At 32.9% G+C, this 17,631-nt stretch overlaps 1 protein-coding gene across 1 annotated transcript; it reads right to left on the bottom strand.

Annotated features, from left to right (window-relative positions):
- Positions 1 to 148: 148 nt before the first annotated feature.
- Positions 149 to 15,474, bottom strand: LOC142986336 (galactosylgalactosylxylosylprotein 3-beta-glucuronosyltransferase S-like). The gene is made up of 4 exons (XM_076134790.1): positions 15,209 to 15,474; positions 12,741 to 13,013; positions 11,444 to 11,714; positions 149 to 9,973 (listed from the first exon to the last, which is right to left on the bottom strand). The coding sequence occupies exons 1-4, from the start codon at positions 15,304 to 15,306 to the stop codon at positions 9,560 to 9,562; spliced, it is 1,056 nt and encodes a 351-aa protein (XP_075990905.1). The 5' UTR covers positions 15,307 to 15,474; the 3' UTR covers positions 149 to 9,559.
- Positions 15,475 to 17,631: the final 2,157 nt, after the last annotated feature.

Raw genomic sequence — 17,631 nt, 5'->3', positions numbered from 1 at the left:
GCGAACTACTGCGTCATTATCAAAAGAATCATAGGAATGTGACAATGTGTAACTGCGTGCGAGACTCTGATAAAATGACATAACTTAGTTCGCACGTTTGAAATGACCCGATATAGTAGTATTAACTACGAAATAAAACACAAATAAATCATTCTAAGATGTTTATTTTAAGATTCCCAAACATGAATGCACCAGTAATGACCGTCGTATGGTACAAAAAGATAACACACTATATTTAAAAGTACAGTTAATAAATATAATTATATTCACATTCGACTAGTTGTATGTGTAGATATTAAGGGGACACCTTCGGGAATATGTAAATATGGAATATTGTTTACGTGGCCTTTTACAAGTAGTCTTACTACATTTCTTATGCCCGGTTTCTGAGTACATTTAGCGGTAGTTTATCTATTCAATAGCCGGATCCTGACTGAGCGAGCCGCCTCGCGAAGCAATATCTAGTTCTCTTTTCTTTCAGATCGAAATGAGCGGGACCGAGATATTGCGTCACGAGGCTGCTCGCTCAGACAGGACCCGGCTAATAGCGTTGGTTTTATATGCGTTTAAACGCAATTGAAATGATAAACTGCCGCTAAAGGTACCTCAGAATACGGTGGTTAGAGGAATAAAAATATTACATCAAATTACGCACAGCAAATGTATTGCAAATTTACATGATTCCAAATATATTATGTCCCAATCATAATTCTTATTCTATTTTATTATGTTATTTAAGTTGTTCTTGCATTTTATTTCTTAGTATTAAAAAAAGTTTTATTGGAAATAGCAAATTTTAATATACCAATTAATGAGGAAAGATACGTACATAAAATCACGTCTTATCCCCGTAAGGGTAGGCAGAGACCAGAGAAAATGAGAATAAATTGTTACATGAATGTACTCGTGTTTATTAATAAGAACATTAATTATGTTTACTTTAAACGAGTGTTATCATTCGTTATTATTGGAATTTACAACAAACAAGTTTGATACAGTAACAATTTATACATGAATGATCAATTGTAGGCATAAACATTGTAATGAAACAAAGTTTTCTCAAGAACTTACGATTCAAGAAATCTTTTGATAATTATATAGCCTCAGTTACAATCTACGTCTATTGCTTAAAAGTATGAGAAAAAGATCAAAGAGTTGCAATGGCCAGCAAAAAGTCACTATTTTTAAATCATTATCTACTCATAGACATATTATGCATATTTCCACAATATTATTTCTTCTTTCTTGTTCCCATCCCATCAATTGGGTTGTAAAAATAAAATAAAATACACTACTGCACGCTTTATAAATATTATGAATAAATATAATTTGTTCTTAAGGCGCAAAGCAACGGTACAGGGTTTAACTGCAACCATGAAATATTGAAAGAATAAACTAAAGATCCAATATAAAAATACTTGTACAATAACATTGGTCCTATTTTCTACTATGTTTTATAAAAACATAGCTAAATGTGGTTTAAAATATTCATTTAAAATCTTTTAGCTCGCCATAATTTACATTTATGACTCTTGGAGCAAAACACCCATTATTTATTAAAAATGTATGGTTTATATGTCATTCCTCGCGCTGTTAAATGAAATCTACGGTATCGGTGTAAAAATATATTAACAAAGAATATATATTTGGATTCTTACATACAAAAATAACGCATTTGGATTATATTCTGGTTCGGGACGGCTCTTCCATCACCAAACAAATCTTTAAATAAATACATTTACAGTAACTTTTAAACTTTCGCGTTGCATGTTTAATGTATAATAGAATACAGGAATTAACGAAAACACTCATTTTGGTGCAGCGCAGACGACAGACTATCTGTGACGCACATTTTAGTCTGTGAAAATAGAACCTATGCAATTATATGCAGTAACGCACACAACGCGCAAAAAGTCCGGCGCGTTACTGCTTATAATTACATTGGTCCTATTTTCACAGACTAAAATGTGCGTCACGGATAGTCTGTCGTCTGCGCTGCACCTTATCATCATAACCTCAGAATGCCTGACGTTGACCAAGCTGTCTGAGCCTGCGAAAGCTAGTGTGACCTGCGCTGAAACGTCAGATATTCTAAGGTTATATGCGTGTTCGCGTTAATTATCGTATTCCATTACACAGAGTGGAAAAAAATTATGGACAACGGAGCGAAACAAAAATTCCCGATTAATGTGCAACTTTATGCGATAAGGTTTATTTTCAAAAATAAAACTATGTTTTCTTTCAGTGAATTAAGGTATCTTTAGTATTTAAAGTATCCCTTAATTTTTTCCATCCTTTATTATGGCTTTCGAGTTTACCAAAAATGTCCGAAATAGTTTGGTGATGGAAAACTTGACCTATATTCCCGCTATTATATTTTATAAGGTATCTGTAAACTACATCTCTGTTTCTACTATTTCATATATACGAAGCAAGTATACACATATTGTATACTTGCTTCTGTCATTAAATTCTTGTTCGCTACTGTTTCCATTTGTACCAATATTTACTATTTATTGTAGTATGTTTGTTCCATTCTTATTTGTTTTAGAAGAAAAAGGTGTCTACTTCTGAGTTTATATAGTAAATAATAAAATATCAACATAAATAAACATATCAGGAAAAATAATATTTTGTTATTTTTTTTACAAATAGTGATAAAAATAAAATATAAGAGTATTTTTATAGCTAGTGAAATTTTAAATTGTATTTTTGTATCACATAAAATCCGTTTTCGATCTACGAATAATAATTATTTATGAAATTCTCTAATTTATAACAAAACTTAACCGAATTTAACAAAGCCAAACAAAGTAAAATAATTTAGATAAATATGAGAATTTTCAGCACAGCATAATGGCTCATCTAATACAGATCCATAGTATTTCTCTTTGAGTCTTTACAATGAAATCTTAATCAAAGTTTTAACTAAATTAAAAATAAGATAATAGCATTATTACATCGCGAACTCCTTGGAGACTGTACGTCGTATTTCCAAATAATCGCAGAAATGCTTAAGAATAAAATATTATTTCGACAAATCTTTTAAAACATCTAATATACTATCAGATTTTATTTGTTCAGTGCACTTCTAAAAGGCAAAATTCTACGTTTTGCGTCAAAAAAATGTATGATTTGACACACCATTGTTAGTAGTTATCAAATTGATATAGTAAATGATAACACACGACACAGCTCCGAGAAACTCTTAAAACTTAATATCTATAGCATATTTTGTATAAATGTAATTTTCCATCTGCGAGGCGAATCTAGACTGCCACTGACACTTCTGCCTATTTTGTTTGACCTATGGCGCTGCCGTCCTCTAATTATAATGCCGTTATCTACAAAAACAATTTATCGAGATATTCGATAAAAAGGTGCGAGAAAATAAATATGCAATGCTGTTTCGTAACTATCTGGAAACTGCGATTTGAAATATCTTTAGCAGCATCTGGAAACAGCATTGCATATTTATTTTCTCGCGCCATTTCGCGAATATCTCAAAACAAAATGCCGTTATTTACAAAATTGTTTTCGTATATAACGGCATTATGTTAGATGACGGCAGGGCGTTCTTTTAGTTTATTATAATGACTGTGGTTACTGTGATATTTTAACATACTTAACAAAATATACTTTATCATGTTATTGAAAAAAACACCCTTTGTATTAAAGATTAGAAAATATTTTTTTGTAATAAGGTAATGTTTTCGCTTGGCATCGTCTCGCAGATGAAAAAGCGTTAACTTAAAAATATTCGCTTACAGCATAAATTAAGAACCATAATATCATAGTAAATAATAATATACACTAAATAATATCATAATAATGTATGCTGACACATCACTCGGTTATTTGTATTTAACGAATTGGCCAAAATAAATTCATTACCAATTGATCAAACGACTAGTTTTCCGCCAGCGTCTTTAACCGCATAGAATTTCACCCCCTCGGGAGGGAATTTCCAAAAGTCATCTTTTGGTGCTCCTCTACACTTCCTAAGAAATTTTCATACAAAATTTCAACTTCAACCTTCAGTTGCTTTGCATTGTCCATCAGTCAGTTACTTAGAACAAGTAGATATTTAAACATATTGATGCAAATACGCAAAAACAAAAAACCGAGAAACATCCCAGCATAATACACAAAAGAATGTATATTCCTAACCCTAAATTCTTTACGGGATTCTTTATCTTATAGATAAACAAAACAATACATATTATCAAGACGATGCGTCAGTACACTAACTTAAACCACACTATGAGTCAAACTAAAAATGTGGATCGGATATTTCCAATAAGCTTATGCCGTTATATTGCACAAATTGAAATAAGTAAGCTTGTTTCACCAAAATACGTAACTGCTTGCTTATCCTATAAATATAGTAATGTTTTAAAGCATATAGCAGCTAAATAGGTATGTATGACTATGTACATACAGTGGGTGAGACGAGCCGTAAAAATAAACAAGTATTTAATAAGAAATATATAATAGGCCTATAATATTGTTATATGTATATACATATGTTATCTATCAATGTTATTTTATGTACTGTAAATTGGTAAACTTGAGATATTTAAGACTGAAACATGTGTTACATTAATAGTCACAGGTATTATGAATATAATTATTTTCGCAGTAAGAGATTACTTGTATAATAAAGTGGATTTTCTACTAAGTTTGTATATCAATGGTCTTCAAAATAAAGATAAGTTAGCGATAATTAAGTCAGGATATTCATATTCCTTGCACGCTCGAAAAAAGACTACTTAAAATTTCGCAGCACCTAGAAGAAATAGGCCTTAGGTTTTTACTATTTTATACCTACGGGATTTATATTTAATATGTACGAGATATAAAGTGCCGGTTACGGAAAGACTATTCGATAGATAGACAGTAAATAAATGTCTATGTTTCAATTAACTGCTATTTACTAAGAGACAAAGAAACCAGATGTAATTACTATTTATTTGAAAGTCTGCCTTGAGTGTACGTTTTCAAACCAATGAAATTTTAGTCGAATCAGTAACAATTTTAAACTTTTATTATTCAAGACTGTTTATTATTGGAACGTAAGTATCTTATATTTATTACGTCAACGCTTAATATTAAAATTATGTTTAAATTATGTATGTAAACTTTGGCATTATTGAACGCTGTCTACGGCACAAAGCGGACTACAGTCGACTGCTCCGAAGCGGATACAAATATCAAAGTACTGATCTCTAGTATTGTCCTCGATGTTTCTGAACGTGTTTGTTTTTATATACTAGGGCTTCATAACACTAAGGAACCGAGAAACACAATCCCACACTATATGACTTTAGTAGGCCTCCGTTGCGCAGTGGTTAAGGTGTCCGCCACAACTAGTCTGTCGAAAGATCGCGTTCTATTCGACAAAGAACAAATCTTTGTGCGATCCACAAATAGTTGCTTCGGGTCTGGATATCCTTTGTGTCCGTTTTTTGTATGTTTGTAAAAGTCCCCGCAACACAATACCATTTGTTAGGGAGTTCTCTTTTATGTAATTAAAACAATGACTGATAGAAACTGTGCAACGCGATCTTGTGTCTGCGGTTAAACGATGTAAAGTAATAAGTTAGACATATCCGGCTTCTGGTGTTCTAAGTAGGTTACTGTTACCTAATACATAAGTATTTTCTTTTAATTGAATTTCTGACGGCTACATACATTATTTTCTTAAAGAAAACAAACAAATATGATCATATTATCTGTTTTTTTAAGTATTGGTCAGTATTTCTCGTTTCCGTAGTGTAGTAAAGATTCACGTATTTACGTTACTTATTATAAACCGTTGAATAAACGCCAATGTTCTCATTACGAGGTACTTATACTACAGAACTAATATCGAGATTCTATTCTTATATTATGTAGATGTAAAATGGCCAGCGATTAAATTAAGCATTTTAATAATTAATATACTTTGATGTTGGTACTGAGAATCAAAAGTTAGCTTTGCCTCACTCAGGCTTGCTACACGTGTGTATATTCGGTTCGATTCATAATAACTAATTTTGAGCTAAATTTATTGGCTCTAAAATTCATAGGCCATCTTATTAATTCCTTCTTTACCAAAAGACCACTAGAGAATTAATATTTCACTTCTTTAATGACTCAAGTATCGAGTATTCACCATTGTTCTACCTTTTACTTGTACCATTATATTCAAATAAAAGAAATCTTTGCCTTCCTAACCAACGTCAAAAAAGGAGGCGGTTGTTATTTCGACGCAAATCTTTTAGTACCAACACCGACGTAATCAATAAACAATCTAGCGACAATTATACAATAATATAATGACACGTAATAGGATCGTTGTCCGCATACATAAATACGGTATATAGGTATCTTGACGATAATAGCAACATTCTCTCATTTTAAAAAGGTCTAAAGTACTTCGTATTTAGTATGAAACTTTCGCCGTTTCGAACATAACAATCTTTGTACGGTGCATCCACACAGCATTTATTTTTATTGAGCAACATTGTTGTGAAGGATGTCCGTTGCTAGTCCCTAGTTTAGTTGTTGAGAGATATATGCAATATGTATTTCTCCATACATAAAATTAGGACTTTTAACCATAGTGGTAAGTAAAGACCAAAGAACGCCACTTGCTAGGTAACTATCCTTACAAACTATCCCTTGCTTCATATACCTTGCCATACAGGACCACCGATTACTTGCACTACGCAATGAACATCATGTTAGAAATATCAACAAAAAGAACGTGGCTCAATGTTATCAAATGTATGTTTATGTATCTTTGCAGTATGGATGCACGTTGCATGACGACGTTAAAAACATATACGAACAACCGATTTCGATATTCGACACGAATTTTAAAGCTGTTTTATCGTTTATTCTCTCATATTTTGGCAGATTCCCTTTACGACCTTCAACTGTCGGCAGCAGAATATTTGCTGCTATACTTTCAATATAGCAATCAAACTTGTCGTATAATTAAATTGGGTACTTGACAACAGTAAATTCAGCTACTCTTTACTAAATGTCAAAAACACATTTTAGTACAGAAATACAGTGTAGTGACGACACATTCGTACTTACGTTGGTATCAAATGAGTGCCGAATAAAAAGTTTCACTTTGTAATAATAACAATTTCAACATTACGCACGAAAAAAATTACATAGCCTGAACATTTTAAATGAATCTTTTACGAGTACAAGTTTAATAATTTTTCGTTAACTCAGTCAAGTACCCAATCGTTTTAATACGACACAAACACATATTTGTGTTCACCGTTATTTTTCACGATTTGCTATTTAAGGCTTAAGGAAAATGCATAGCACTATAAGAATATAACAGTTTTAGTTCGCTAAGGCGTGACTTGTTGACACTAGTCTGGCTAGGTCGAAGTTTTAAAGCATTTGTTTGTTACCTTATTATTTATAAACTGAGGACAAGTTAATTGCGTTTCACCCTTTTTATAGTTTCGAATACAAACATTACTGTATCAGATGATTAAATAGGGTGTAAAACTACATTGCGGAAAAGTTTTTGAAGTGCTAACGAAAAATTTAGTATACAATTTCACTAATTCAGCAAAATGTTCTTGTACTTTTATACCATCGCTTTAGCACAACAAATCAGTATTATTTACGAAATTATAGTGTATTGAACTATTGTAGAATTGCATTGAAATATGTCTGTCGATGCCAAACAAAATATTACTGGCAGCACGAAAATAATTGAAGGATTGTGTTCCCTACAAAGATTATATTTATTAATCTTTTACTATTATTTGTAATTTATATTACTGTTAAAATGTCAAGGAAATCTTACGTTTCAATTCCATTAAACCCTTAAAAGGGTGTTACGTTGTTAAGAACGATAACGATATATTGATCGAATACTCGAATTTTATTTCTAGACAACTCTTAACCGTAAGAGGTAGCGATTATTGCATATAATATGAACAATTTTAAACTACCGCGTGTCTAAGATGTCGAATATTAGTAAACAGGCCTTAATTATATCCTACCTTAATTGTAATCTCACTAGAATAAAACTGTAACAATTTTAAGAACAATTTTTTGTTTAAGTCTTTCAAACCTATTGCACAAACTACTCGATAGTAACTGGGTGTAAATAGGAGCATAGTAATTCGTCTATACGATGTTTACGAGAAATGCTAGTCAATTCGACTAAATACTATATTTTAAGACTGGCAACTCATCTTATAAAGACGTTTTAACCAGCCAGCTACAACAATTAACTTGATTTTTTTTATTTAAATGTATAATTACTACTTACGATACGAATGAAATGTGCGTTTGATTACTTTAAATGCTTCGCGCAGTACAACAGAAGTCTAAAGTTTTAAGTCAGTTATTCATCACATATGCTTTTCTTCTATTAAACATGCTATAATCGAAACTGTCTTTGCCATTATAAGTTAGTAGTAATATTTCTAGCGTATTTATTTGAACTGTGATAAAACGTTTATTGAACAAGAACTGGTAAAATTACTTAAACTGTATATTATTGCTGAAAGTAGTTTGATATTTATTATAAGTTGTAGTAGTTGGCGTATCTAGCGGAAAATACTAACGGAATCGATCGAAACCTTAACTTTCATTCTTATAACTAATTGGGGCATTGTTATTATAAAAATTATAATTATTCTGTTAAATTGTTTACGTGTAAAATTATATTGATTGTACTTAAATAATCCCTAAACATAAAAATAGCCAAGTAACGATACATAATATATAAGAATGTTTTTGAAAAGTAATTATCATTATGTACTTGAAATTAAAATTATTTCCTTGACATAAATGTTATTTTCAAAACCGCGCTTAAAATTATTGACTTAGTTATAGATAATTTGTTAATTTCTATCTAAGATCACACTGGATTTGAATCCTAATACTAAATTATGATACAACAGATGTTGTTCACTATTTTGTTCCAACTACATAATAGTTTTAAGTAGAAATCACATTAGGCATTTTTCAGATAACAGTAAAACGCTTATATCAAGCTGCAACACGATAAAAAACTTGTGGTTGAACTAAAACTTCTAGCGTCCCTGCTGAAAATGAAACCGCGCCTCTAGCGTATATAAGAAGAACTAATTTTCAAGTAAGTCCAAATGTCAAACGGTTGACGTTAACACGATACGATAATATCGAAATATCGAATCGTATCGGACGATAACTTAAGATCTAGTTATTAATGAGCGATAAAGTCCTACTATCGACTTGAGTGCAAGCGAATGTCACTCGTGCAGTATCAGACTTCAAGATTCTTTGAAGAGTGCTTTTAATCTACAGCTTTGTGTCGGCAGTTTCTAACGAATGACCGAAAAGCTTGAAATGCACCCATAATAAAAAGATTCACCGAGATTCTGTTTATACAGCTAATAAGTCAGATCAAACTTCTAAGCCTTAAAATAAGTTTAAGATTTCAGATAACACAACCGTAGTTATTTCGTAACATTAATATTAAGGCCTTGATCAGGGGTATGTACTGTATAGAGGAAATAAAATACTAATTCCCATTCTACGTAAGTACCTACAGCACACCGCCGAGAGCTTCAAACTGCTTATGATTCCGTACAATCATATAGGCTTTCGTTCCGTTCGAAGCGTTGATACTCGCCATACCTAATCTAGAGGTTTCTTTAAGTAAATTGGCGAAACTTTCGTATTTAGGTAACGTGTCCAGCTTTTCCATATTAATTCTTAAGGAGGGTTTTTTGTATTTCGTCGTTTTAGTATGCCATACAAGTACTTTTGAGCAATTAGCTGCTAGCGGTTCTATGTCCTCGATTTTAAGACCTAGGCTAACTAGGAACCTGTCCTCCTCGTGGCCGGCGATGTAAGGCATAGAGGCGGAGGGCTTGAGGAACTCGATGTTGATCGCGAACCCTGCCATGTCTACTGGGTACGTTCTTGATCCGGGCCAGGAGTCGAAGAAGGCTACCACCTGAAATTTACAGAATTTTAAATGAATCAAATGATTTGTTTTTACATTCAAGTAGTAGCAGATAGGTAGTTACTGTGAAAACCAAATTTCAGACTTTAAATGATACAGGTAGTTTTTATTTTCAAATAGATTCAAAATGAAGTGTCACTGTTATTGCTAAAAAAAATGCTAATTATAATCGATTATTACAATAACAGTTCCGTGACAGCAAGTGATTTAACATTATAGAGGTACAGATAACATAACACTAATTACAACACACACGAGCGATAGAACTTAGCTAATTATAAATATTGATTAAATGATTTACAACTGTGTCAAGGAGACCATTTAACATACCGGTTCATGTAACAAGTTTATAAAAGAATAATGACATGTTTTAACAAAACTTTATAGTTATTTTATTTATGTATAGTTGTAGTATTTTTTATTGTCAGCTTAACTTTGTTTATTCAGAAAACTGCTGGAAAATTATACTAAATATAGTGTATTAAGGATTTATATAACACTAGCTTCTGGTTCTTGCTTCTGAAATGATTTCCCGGGGTGAAAATCCTATGCGTTAATTCAGACCAAAGTAGAACCGGACAAAACGGCCCTTGATACCAATAAAGACGTATATGAAAAGAATTTTTCTATATCACCATAACTTTTTTCACACAGTGATTTGAAATGCGCTCGCGTAGTTACTATAGTAGTATATATTATTGAAATGCCTTTTTAACGATATATGTCACGTCGTTATTGGTTCTTGGTCCAACTACCATACATTTTTGCCGGTCCTCCTTTCACCAAAATCCATCCAGTAGCATATACATGTACATCAATCCTCTTAAACTTTCGTATTTACAATATTAGTAGTAATAAATTAAAGGGCGGTGGGCACAAATTATAAATGAACTGCAAGTTCGGCATATTGTATCAAGTCATACAGAGTGACTTCGCCACGAAATAATGTTAAGCATATGGATACCAGTATGTTATCGTCAAAAATATCTCAGAAACATTTATTACTGTAAAAAACCTCATTTAATGCATATTTATATAATTTATTATAATTTACCATATGTTGAGAAGGAAGATTAATTAAATACAGTCCAACTTACATGTTTCAAATTCTAGTAATGGCTAATACGTGACTTCTTTATCAAATATTAACGAAACATTTTTATGTAGGTCCATAATTTGAGCTAATAAACAGTTTAGAATTAACCTGAGTTGCAACAAACTTGTCTCCTTAAAATCGATAGGTCACTTATCTGGATTGTTAACAGGAAATGATGATCGTGACCGATGAAGGAGTTTGGGGTAGACTTTTGTTATAGACACTTTACATAGGTCTTACGTTATATATTATATTTGGTTCTGCCAAGTATAGGGGAGGAAAAAAATCTAAGGATTTATGTAACACTGGCTTCTGCTTCATGCTTCTGAAATGATTTCTCGGCATAAAAATCATATGTTGCTTACCTTTCCCTCTTTAACAACCGGTGTAGACACTCCAAAATCACCAATCAAGCCAACAGGAAACATAGAGACTTTTTTCGTCAGTCTTATCTCGTCAAACAGCTGCAGATCCACTGTGTTGTCGTCATCGCCGAAGTAGAGTACACCTTCGCGAACATTCTCTCTGAGCCAGGTCAATGCTGCGCGCCGATTCGCCACTCCTCGCGGGAAGTTCGTTGACTTATACGCGTAGGGCTTCGGACTGGATATGTGTGTGAATGGCAGGCCTGAACGTCTGCAATAGCAAGTATATCTTTATAAGGTACAGTATTCAAATGGAAAACGGGCCAAGTATGTAAGTCCCACGTAGGTACTATAAAGTGCCGCAATCTTTCATGGGACAACAAATAATTTCGTCAAAATTTGGTGTATGATAACATAAAGGATAAACATAATAAGAGGATGGCCTATAAAATTGTAAATGAATAAGCAGTAGTTGACAATTTATTTTGTGGGATTTTGGTAACGTTTCGGTCAAATTATATTCATTGCTTATTCTGTCCGTGTTGATGTAAGAAGTTTAAAGTCCAAGTAATTAAACGAAAGACATTCACGCTGACGATTTTCATTTTTCATGTGAAGTCCATTTAAGAATCCTTCAGTAATCGTGATAAAGTTTATAAAGTGTTCCTCTAACAGCATAATAATATTGTTTAGGTTAATTGAAGTATATTCACAAAATTCAGTACACAACTCGCAGTAAATATACCCATGAGATTTCAATTGTTGTTCATGTTTTTTAATCGGAATTCGGTCGGGCGCGACCGTCCTGACGTCATCCATACGAATTGCCACACGCTAATTCAGCGGGCCATGAGGGAACCAATACACATTTAGTAGATGAATAACACAAAGGTCACTATCATTGAGTTTTGAAAAGGAATAAGTAGGTATGTAAGAATGAAAAAAAGCCGAGTCATGATATGGGTACGTTTTTGACTAGGTACAAAACTCTATATACTAGACATAATTTGATGGAAGGTAACCTAACCGCTAGCTTAATCAGCAAGAAAATATACCAAATTCAATGTTCAGGACGCAAAAGCCATGATCATGAAGATCTCAAGTTATCTCGTAATCTTTTATGTTAAGGAGTACACTGCTTTCGGACCGTCAAATAAGCCTTGGTATACCAAGACAAGGTTTTTGCATCTCGAAAAAAAATATCTAGGAAACATTGACGTCATCATAGCACAGCAAACAATACGATCTAAACACAAAACGCCGCACAGCTGTCTTAAAACCGCTAAGTTATCCATACCTCAATATATCGTAGACGGCGTCCGAACAAATAGGTTGATCATCAGCTATGATCCAGTGGATGCGGGGCACGTGCATGAGAGTGTGGGCGAGCCTCGTCAGTTCAGGCACTTGCTCCGGCCTAGGGTATGTGGGCGTCACGAAATATATCATCTTGAGATCCGACGTCTTGTTTATATAATTTCTATCGTCATTGTAGTTCACGTAACATAGCTTGTTCTTCACATTTAGCGGGATGCCCTTTGCGACGAGCAGTGTGCCCGCGCTCTCCATACTGTAATAAAATGTTAAGACATTACTTATTAAACTACTAGTAGTTTATGCAAACATAGTCCTGCCTAGCATCTGCATATATTTTTTGTCTCGGTAACAATGAGTGTATCGAATCAATATACAGTATTTATGCAGAATATTGATGTTCTGACAATAAATGACTGTACATATTACATACATAAACATAGGGGTAGGTGGAGGCCAAAGAATATACTGTATAATATTGTATAAAGAATATACAATATACAGAATAGCCCCTATGGATAGCAGTGCCATGGTTGTTGAAACAATTAATTATAAATCTGCTAATTTAGAAAAATCTTGACAAATATTCTGAACCTAAAGCCCATTAAATAGCAGAGAAACTGTGGGGCCATTGCTTTATAAATAGACAAAGTGAACATATTCTTGAACAAAAGATACCTAGTTAGCAAAGTTGGAAACTAGGCCAAGAAGATACAGCCACAAACTGATAGTGTAACAATAGATTGAGCTATTTAAGTGTGGGCTGTTTTACCACTAGATACACTATGAGATAGTTTAAAATAGCCTAGTGATGCAGACATTTATTTGTGTTCCTAAGTAATTGAAGCAAATTGCCTTATGCTCAAGAATTTATCCATTTGAATAATATTCCTGGGGTAAAAAGTACCCTACAATAGATGGTCATAAGACATCATGAAATGTGTAGGACTGCAATGACTAAGACAAGTGCAGTAGAAAAGAGTGTACTGAGAGTAAGGCCTATACTAAACAGTGGACAGAAGTGGGCTTAATAGATAGATAGAAATAGTATCCTATGTATTAATCAAGATTATAAACTATTTACATAGCTAATATCATGCCTGATTTAGTGTGATCATATGGTGTAGGCAGAGGTGTATGAAAAAGATCCACATACCATTATAAAAGAAAAATGTACCTAAAAATGATGTGTAGCAAATTTCACTAAATCCATTTATTTGTTTTAACAGTAACAAACACTCATCCAAATATACAATTCTTCAGATTAGGGGTTATTTTTATACTTCTTTCCTTCCTTGTTGTTATATTTAAATACACACAATTATAAAGGGGCTGTAATATAATTAATATGTAATCACATAATATTTTTGTTAACTAAGTACCATAGTTAATTTGAAACCAATGCTTAACTGGTTGGGAGTTCTTGTTTGATTAGTTGTCTACCCCTTGCCTAGGCAAACTCTAGTCTTTTTTACTAAAACTAGATATGTAGTGTCTATTGTGTTCATACATTTGTTAAATTAAAGATTAACTGTCTATTACTATTTTGTATTATTCACTCATTTACAGTTTGAAAACTAATGATTATGATAAAAGTGATAAAGCACAGTACAACTAATCAAAAGCTTACACAATGTTGTAGGAGAATTCTTGAATAAGAGGCTTCTAGCAACAAATGTTTGTTATTAAAGTAAGTAACCAGGTTTTATTTTAAATGCAAATCTTGGTCACTATAACTGACATGTGAAATTCTACTCCTATATAGCACTGCCTTATGTTCAAAGCATAGGTGTTAAATTCTATCCTGTTGCATGAATTTGTATTTCATAGAATAAATAGTTCTATGACTCATAGAGACCGGTAAATATGGTGTAAGCATGTGTTATTCCCAAAACAGATAAGAACATACAATTCAGATGGTTTTACCAAGAGAGTTAATTCAAAAACTAAACAATTTCAGATTGTAAAATTTACAGGATGATATAGTAACAGAGTTAACAAAGTTCCTGCTAAAAATTATAACATTTGAAGCTGAAATTCTCTTAAATTGCAGTCAATTTGTTGCTTTAGTTGACTGACTTAGAAATAGCATTGCAATTGTATACAGGTCACATGATGTTCAAATAAATTTCCAGTAAAGTAGGCACAACAAACGTCATGCCCAAGTCATAACTCAGTGCAAATAAACTTGGATCCAATCCAAGATACTGCACACAACTAAATGATAGTAAGATAACAAGAAAATCAATACAACACATATTTAACTATGTATGTTTACATAAGTAATGCAGCTTCAGGCAATTAACTACAAGGACACTATCATGTATTTTACAGGCTACAATTACGTTTATGAACAAACATAAATATATCATTAAATAATTACTACCCAGACATACAGAAATATCAATTTAAGCAGACATTAACTACTGTATTATTAAATAAATATTTTACCTGACCAGTTCCATATTTGCCCAGAAGAAAACAAAAATTATAGCACTCAAAATAGTAGCCATCACAAACGTTTTTTTTAATAAGTTTACAGATTTCATTTTATTTAATTATACAACTATCGATACTCTACAACCGGCAGCCAAGAGTTAAGGCTTTGATCGAATATTTATTTAACGTTGTCCGAATATATTTAAACATAATATATTACTAATGTATCGACGAATAATAAATGGAATTTAGTTTACAAAAATCGTGCTTCTGTCATGTCTATTTGACAACTAAATTGATCTTTGTCACTTCTGTGTTGCCATATCTAAAATTTGTTTTGGTCTTGTCAGTGTAGACTTTTTTGTAAATTATCATTGAGACTGATTAGAATGTCAATAAACGATGCTTGATGTAAGCCTTTTTACTATTTATCTCTAAAATATCAAAAATAATATTCGTCTGCTAGATAACAGCATTTTATTGAACAATTGCCGTGAGTTTATATTTTTTTCGAATAATAAATAGTATCAAGAGCAAGCCTTATCTGGAGCTAACTTCACGTCAGTAGTTGGCGAAATCTCTATCTCTTAAAAATTTGTTTAACAACTAACTTGTAGTGTGAAACCGCGAAACTAAACTATGTGCCTTTTATTATTACATTAATAAACAATATTTTTACCATAATACTAATTTATAAACTTTGTCATAATGATAGTAGTTTCAAAATATCTTGCTGGGAATTTAAATTACCGCGCTTGGAGTTAATAAGCGATTTTATTTCTTCGCCTGATTTTAGTCTTTAGAGTTAATATTAGCTATATTGAGCTAAAGAAAGCTGGTAGCCTTTGGGGAGTACCCAAAGTAATACATAGATACCCACCAGTCAGAGATTTAGCTAAGGTAGCCGGCATGACGAGATCTTCGCATTAGAGATAATATTTTTTTATTAAATCAACTAAATAAGAATGTCCTTATTTTCGCTTTCACATTGACTTGTCATTCGCTCCAATAGTATATTAAATGTAGTGGTATAATTCCATACATAGTCAACTAGAACCGTCTCGAGCACGGTGCAAGCTTAACGATCAAACTTTATATAAGTATTTGACCAACAAAACTCGCTTTTACTGATATAGGGGGAAGGTACCTCTACTACTTGTACTTATAGGTATTTCAAGACGTCGTGAAAGACGACAGATGAAGAAGATTTTGGAACAACTCCCTGTTAAGTTGTAACGTAACCTATTTATTTGTTAGGAGTAGTAAAAAAGAGAGCAGAATATTATTAGGCAATGGTTAAGACGTTGGTAGACATCTTGGATGGGTTGGGTTACTCATTGTTATGTACGTAAGTAATTGTAGGTATTTTAGTTTCTAAGCATTTGCCTTGTCCGCAAATGTTCCAGAGTTCGATCCTGTGGCTACCTACAGTTAGTACACGCCGATACATTTTTAAGAAAAGTGTGGTAAAAATTATCAGGTGTCCTAAATTTACGGAAAACATTATAATGTAAAATTGCGTGATCCGAGAATTCTATAGAACAATATTATAAAAAGGAAGCATAGTTTAGCCCTTCCTCATTACGAAAAGAACCGTGAAATACGGATTATTTTTGTATTAAAAATAAAAAGATACAAGAAAGTTTATTTACCACCTGCATGAATTCCTTATTTATAAAAAAAAATATGCTTAACAAATTGATTACCATTTGTCGTTATCTTAGCCCTGCTAGTGACTCTTCCTATAGGCTAAGGTTCTCTCGGAAGAGTCATTAAGTTACAATATATTTAAGCACTTGGATACAAGCGCGTCTTTGATCGCTGGTGAGTTGTAGTGTGGGCGGAATAATAGATAGTCACAACATCACTTCACCTACAGCTACAGGCAGTTCTCTATCAACAATAAGCTGAAAGTAGACAGTGTCTGCACTGTGGCGACGGTAGTCTTAGACGAACATAGACAGGAGAAGCACGGGCTTAAGGCTTAAGACCTCTCACACCATTAAAATGAGTTACGCGGGTGAAGTTCAAAGCGTGCTTTATTTTGGGCCTTCTATACCCAGGATGTTACAATCAAATAGCCTGGATTTTCCAACGACTGCAGTCGGGTAAGCACGCTTGTGTAATTTTCAAGCACGCATACAGCGCTTTTGAAGCTGTCTGTAAGCACTACCATTCAGTTAACGTTAGGTACTAATCTAACATGGGAAGATAATTCCTACTTTTCTATTAATGTGTGTTTGTATAAAACTCCAAATCAACAACGTGCCTACCTCTACTCATTCGTGGTGCACTAGTAAATCCGTATAAAAAAACGGTCCAATTGAGAACTTCCTCCCTTCGAAATCGGTTAAAAATGAAGCGTCATATTATTAAGTGTTACTATTGTTGCTAAGCGCAAAACTCGAGCACGACTTGATTAATTTGGGTACACT

This window comes from Anticarsia gemmatalis, chromosome Z (assembly GCF_050436995.1).
Source record: "Anticarsia gemmatalis isolate Benzon Research Colony breed Stoneville strain chromosome Z, ilAntGemm2 primary, whole genome shotgun sequence".
Lineage (NCBI taxonomy): Eukaryota > Metazoa > Arthropoda > Insecta > Lepidoptera > Erebidae > Anticarsia > Anticarsia gemmatalis.
This window is presented reverse-complemented; position numbering and strand designations above follow the sequence as displayed.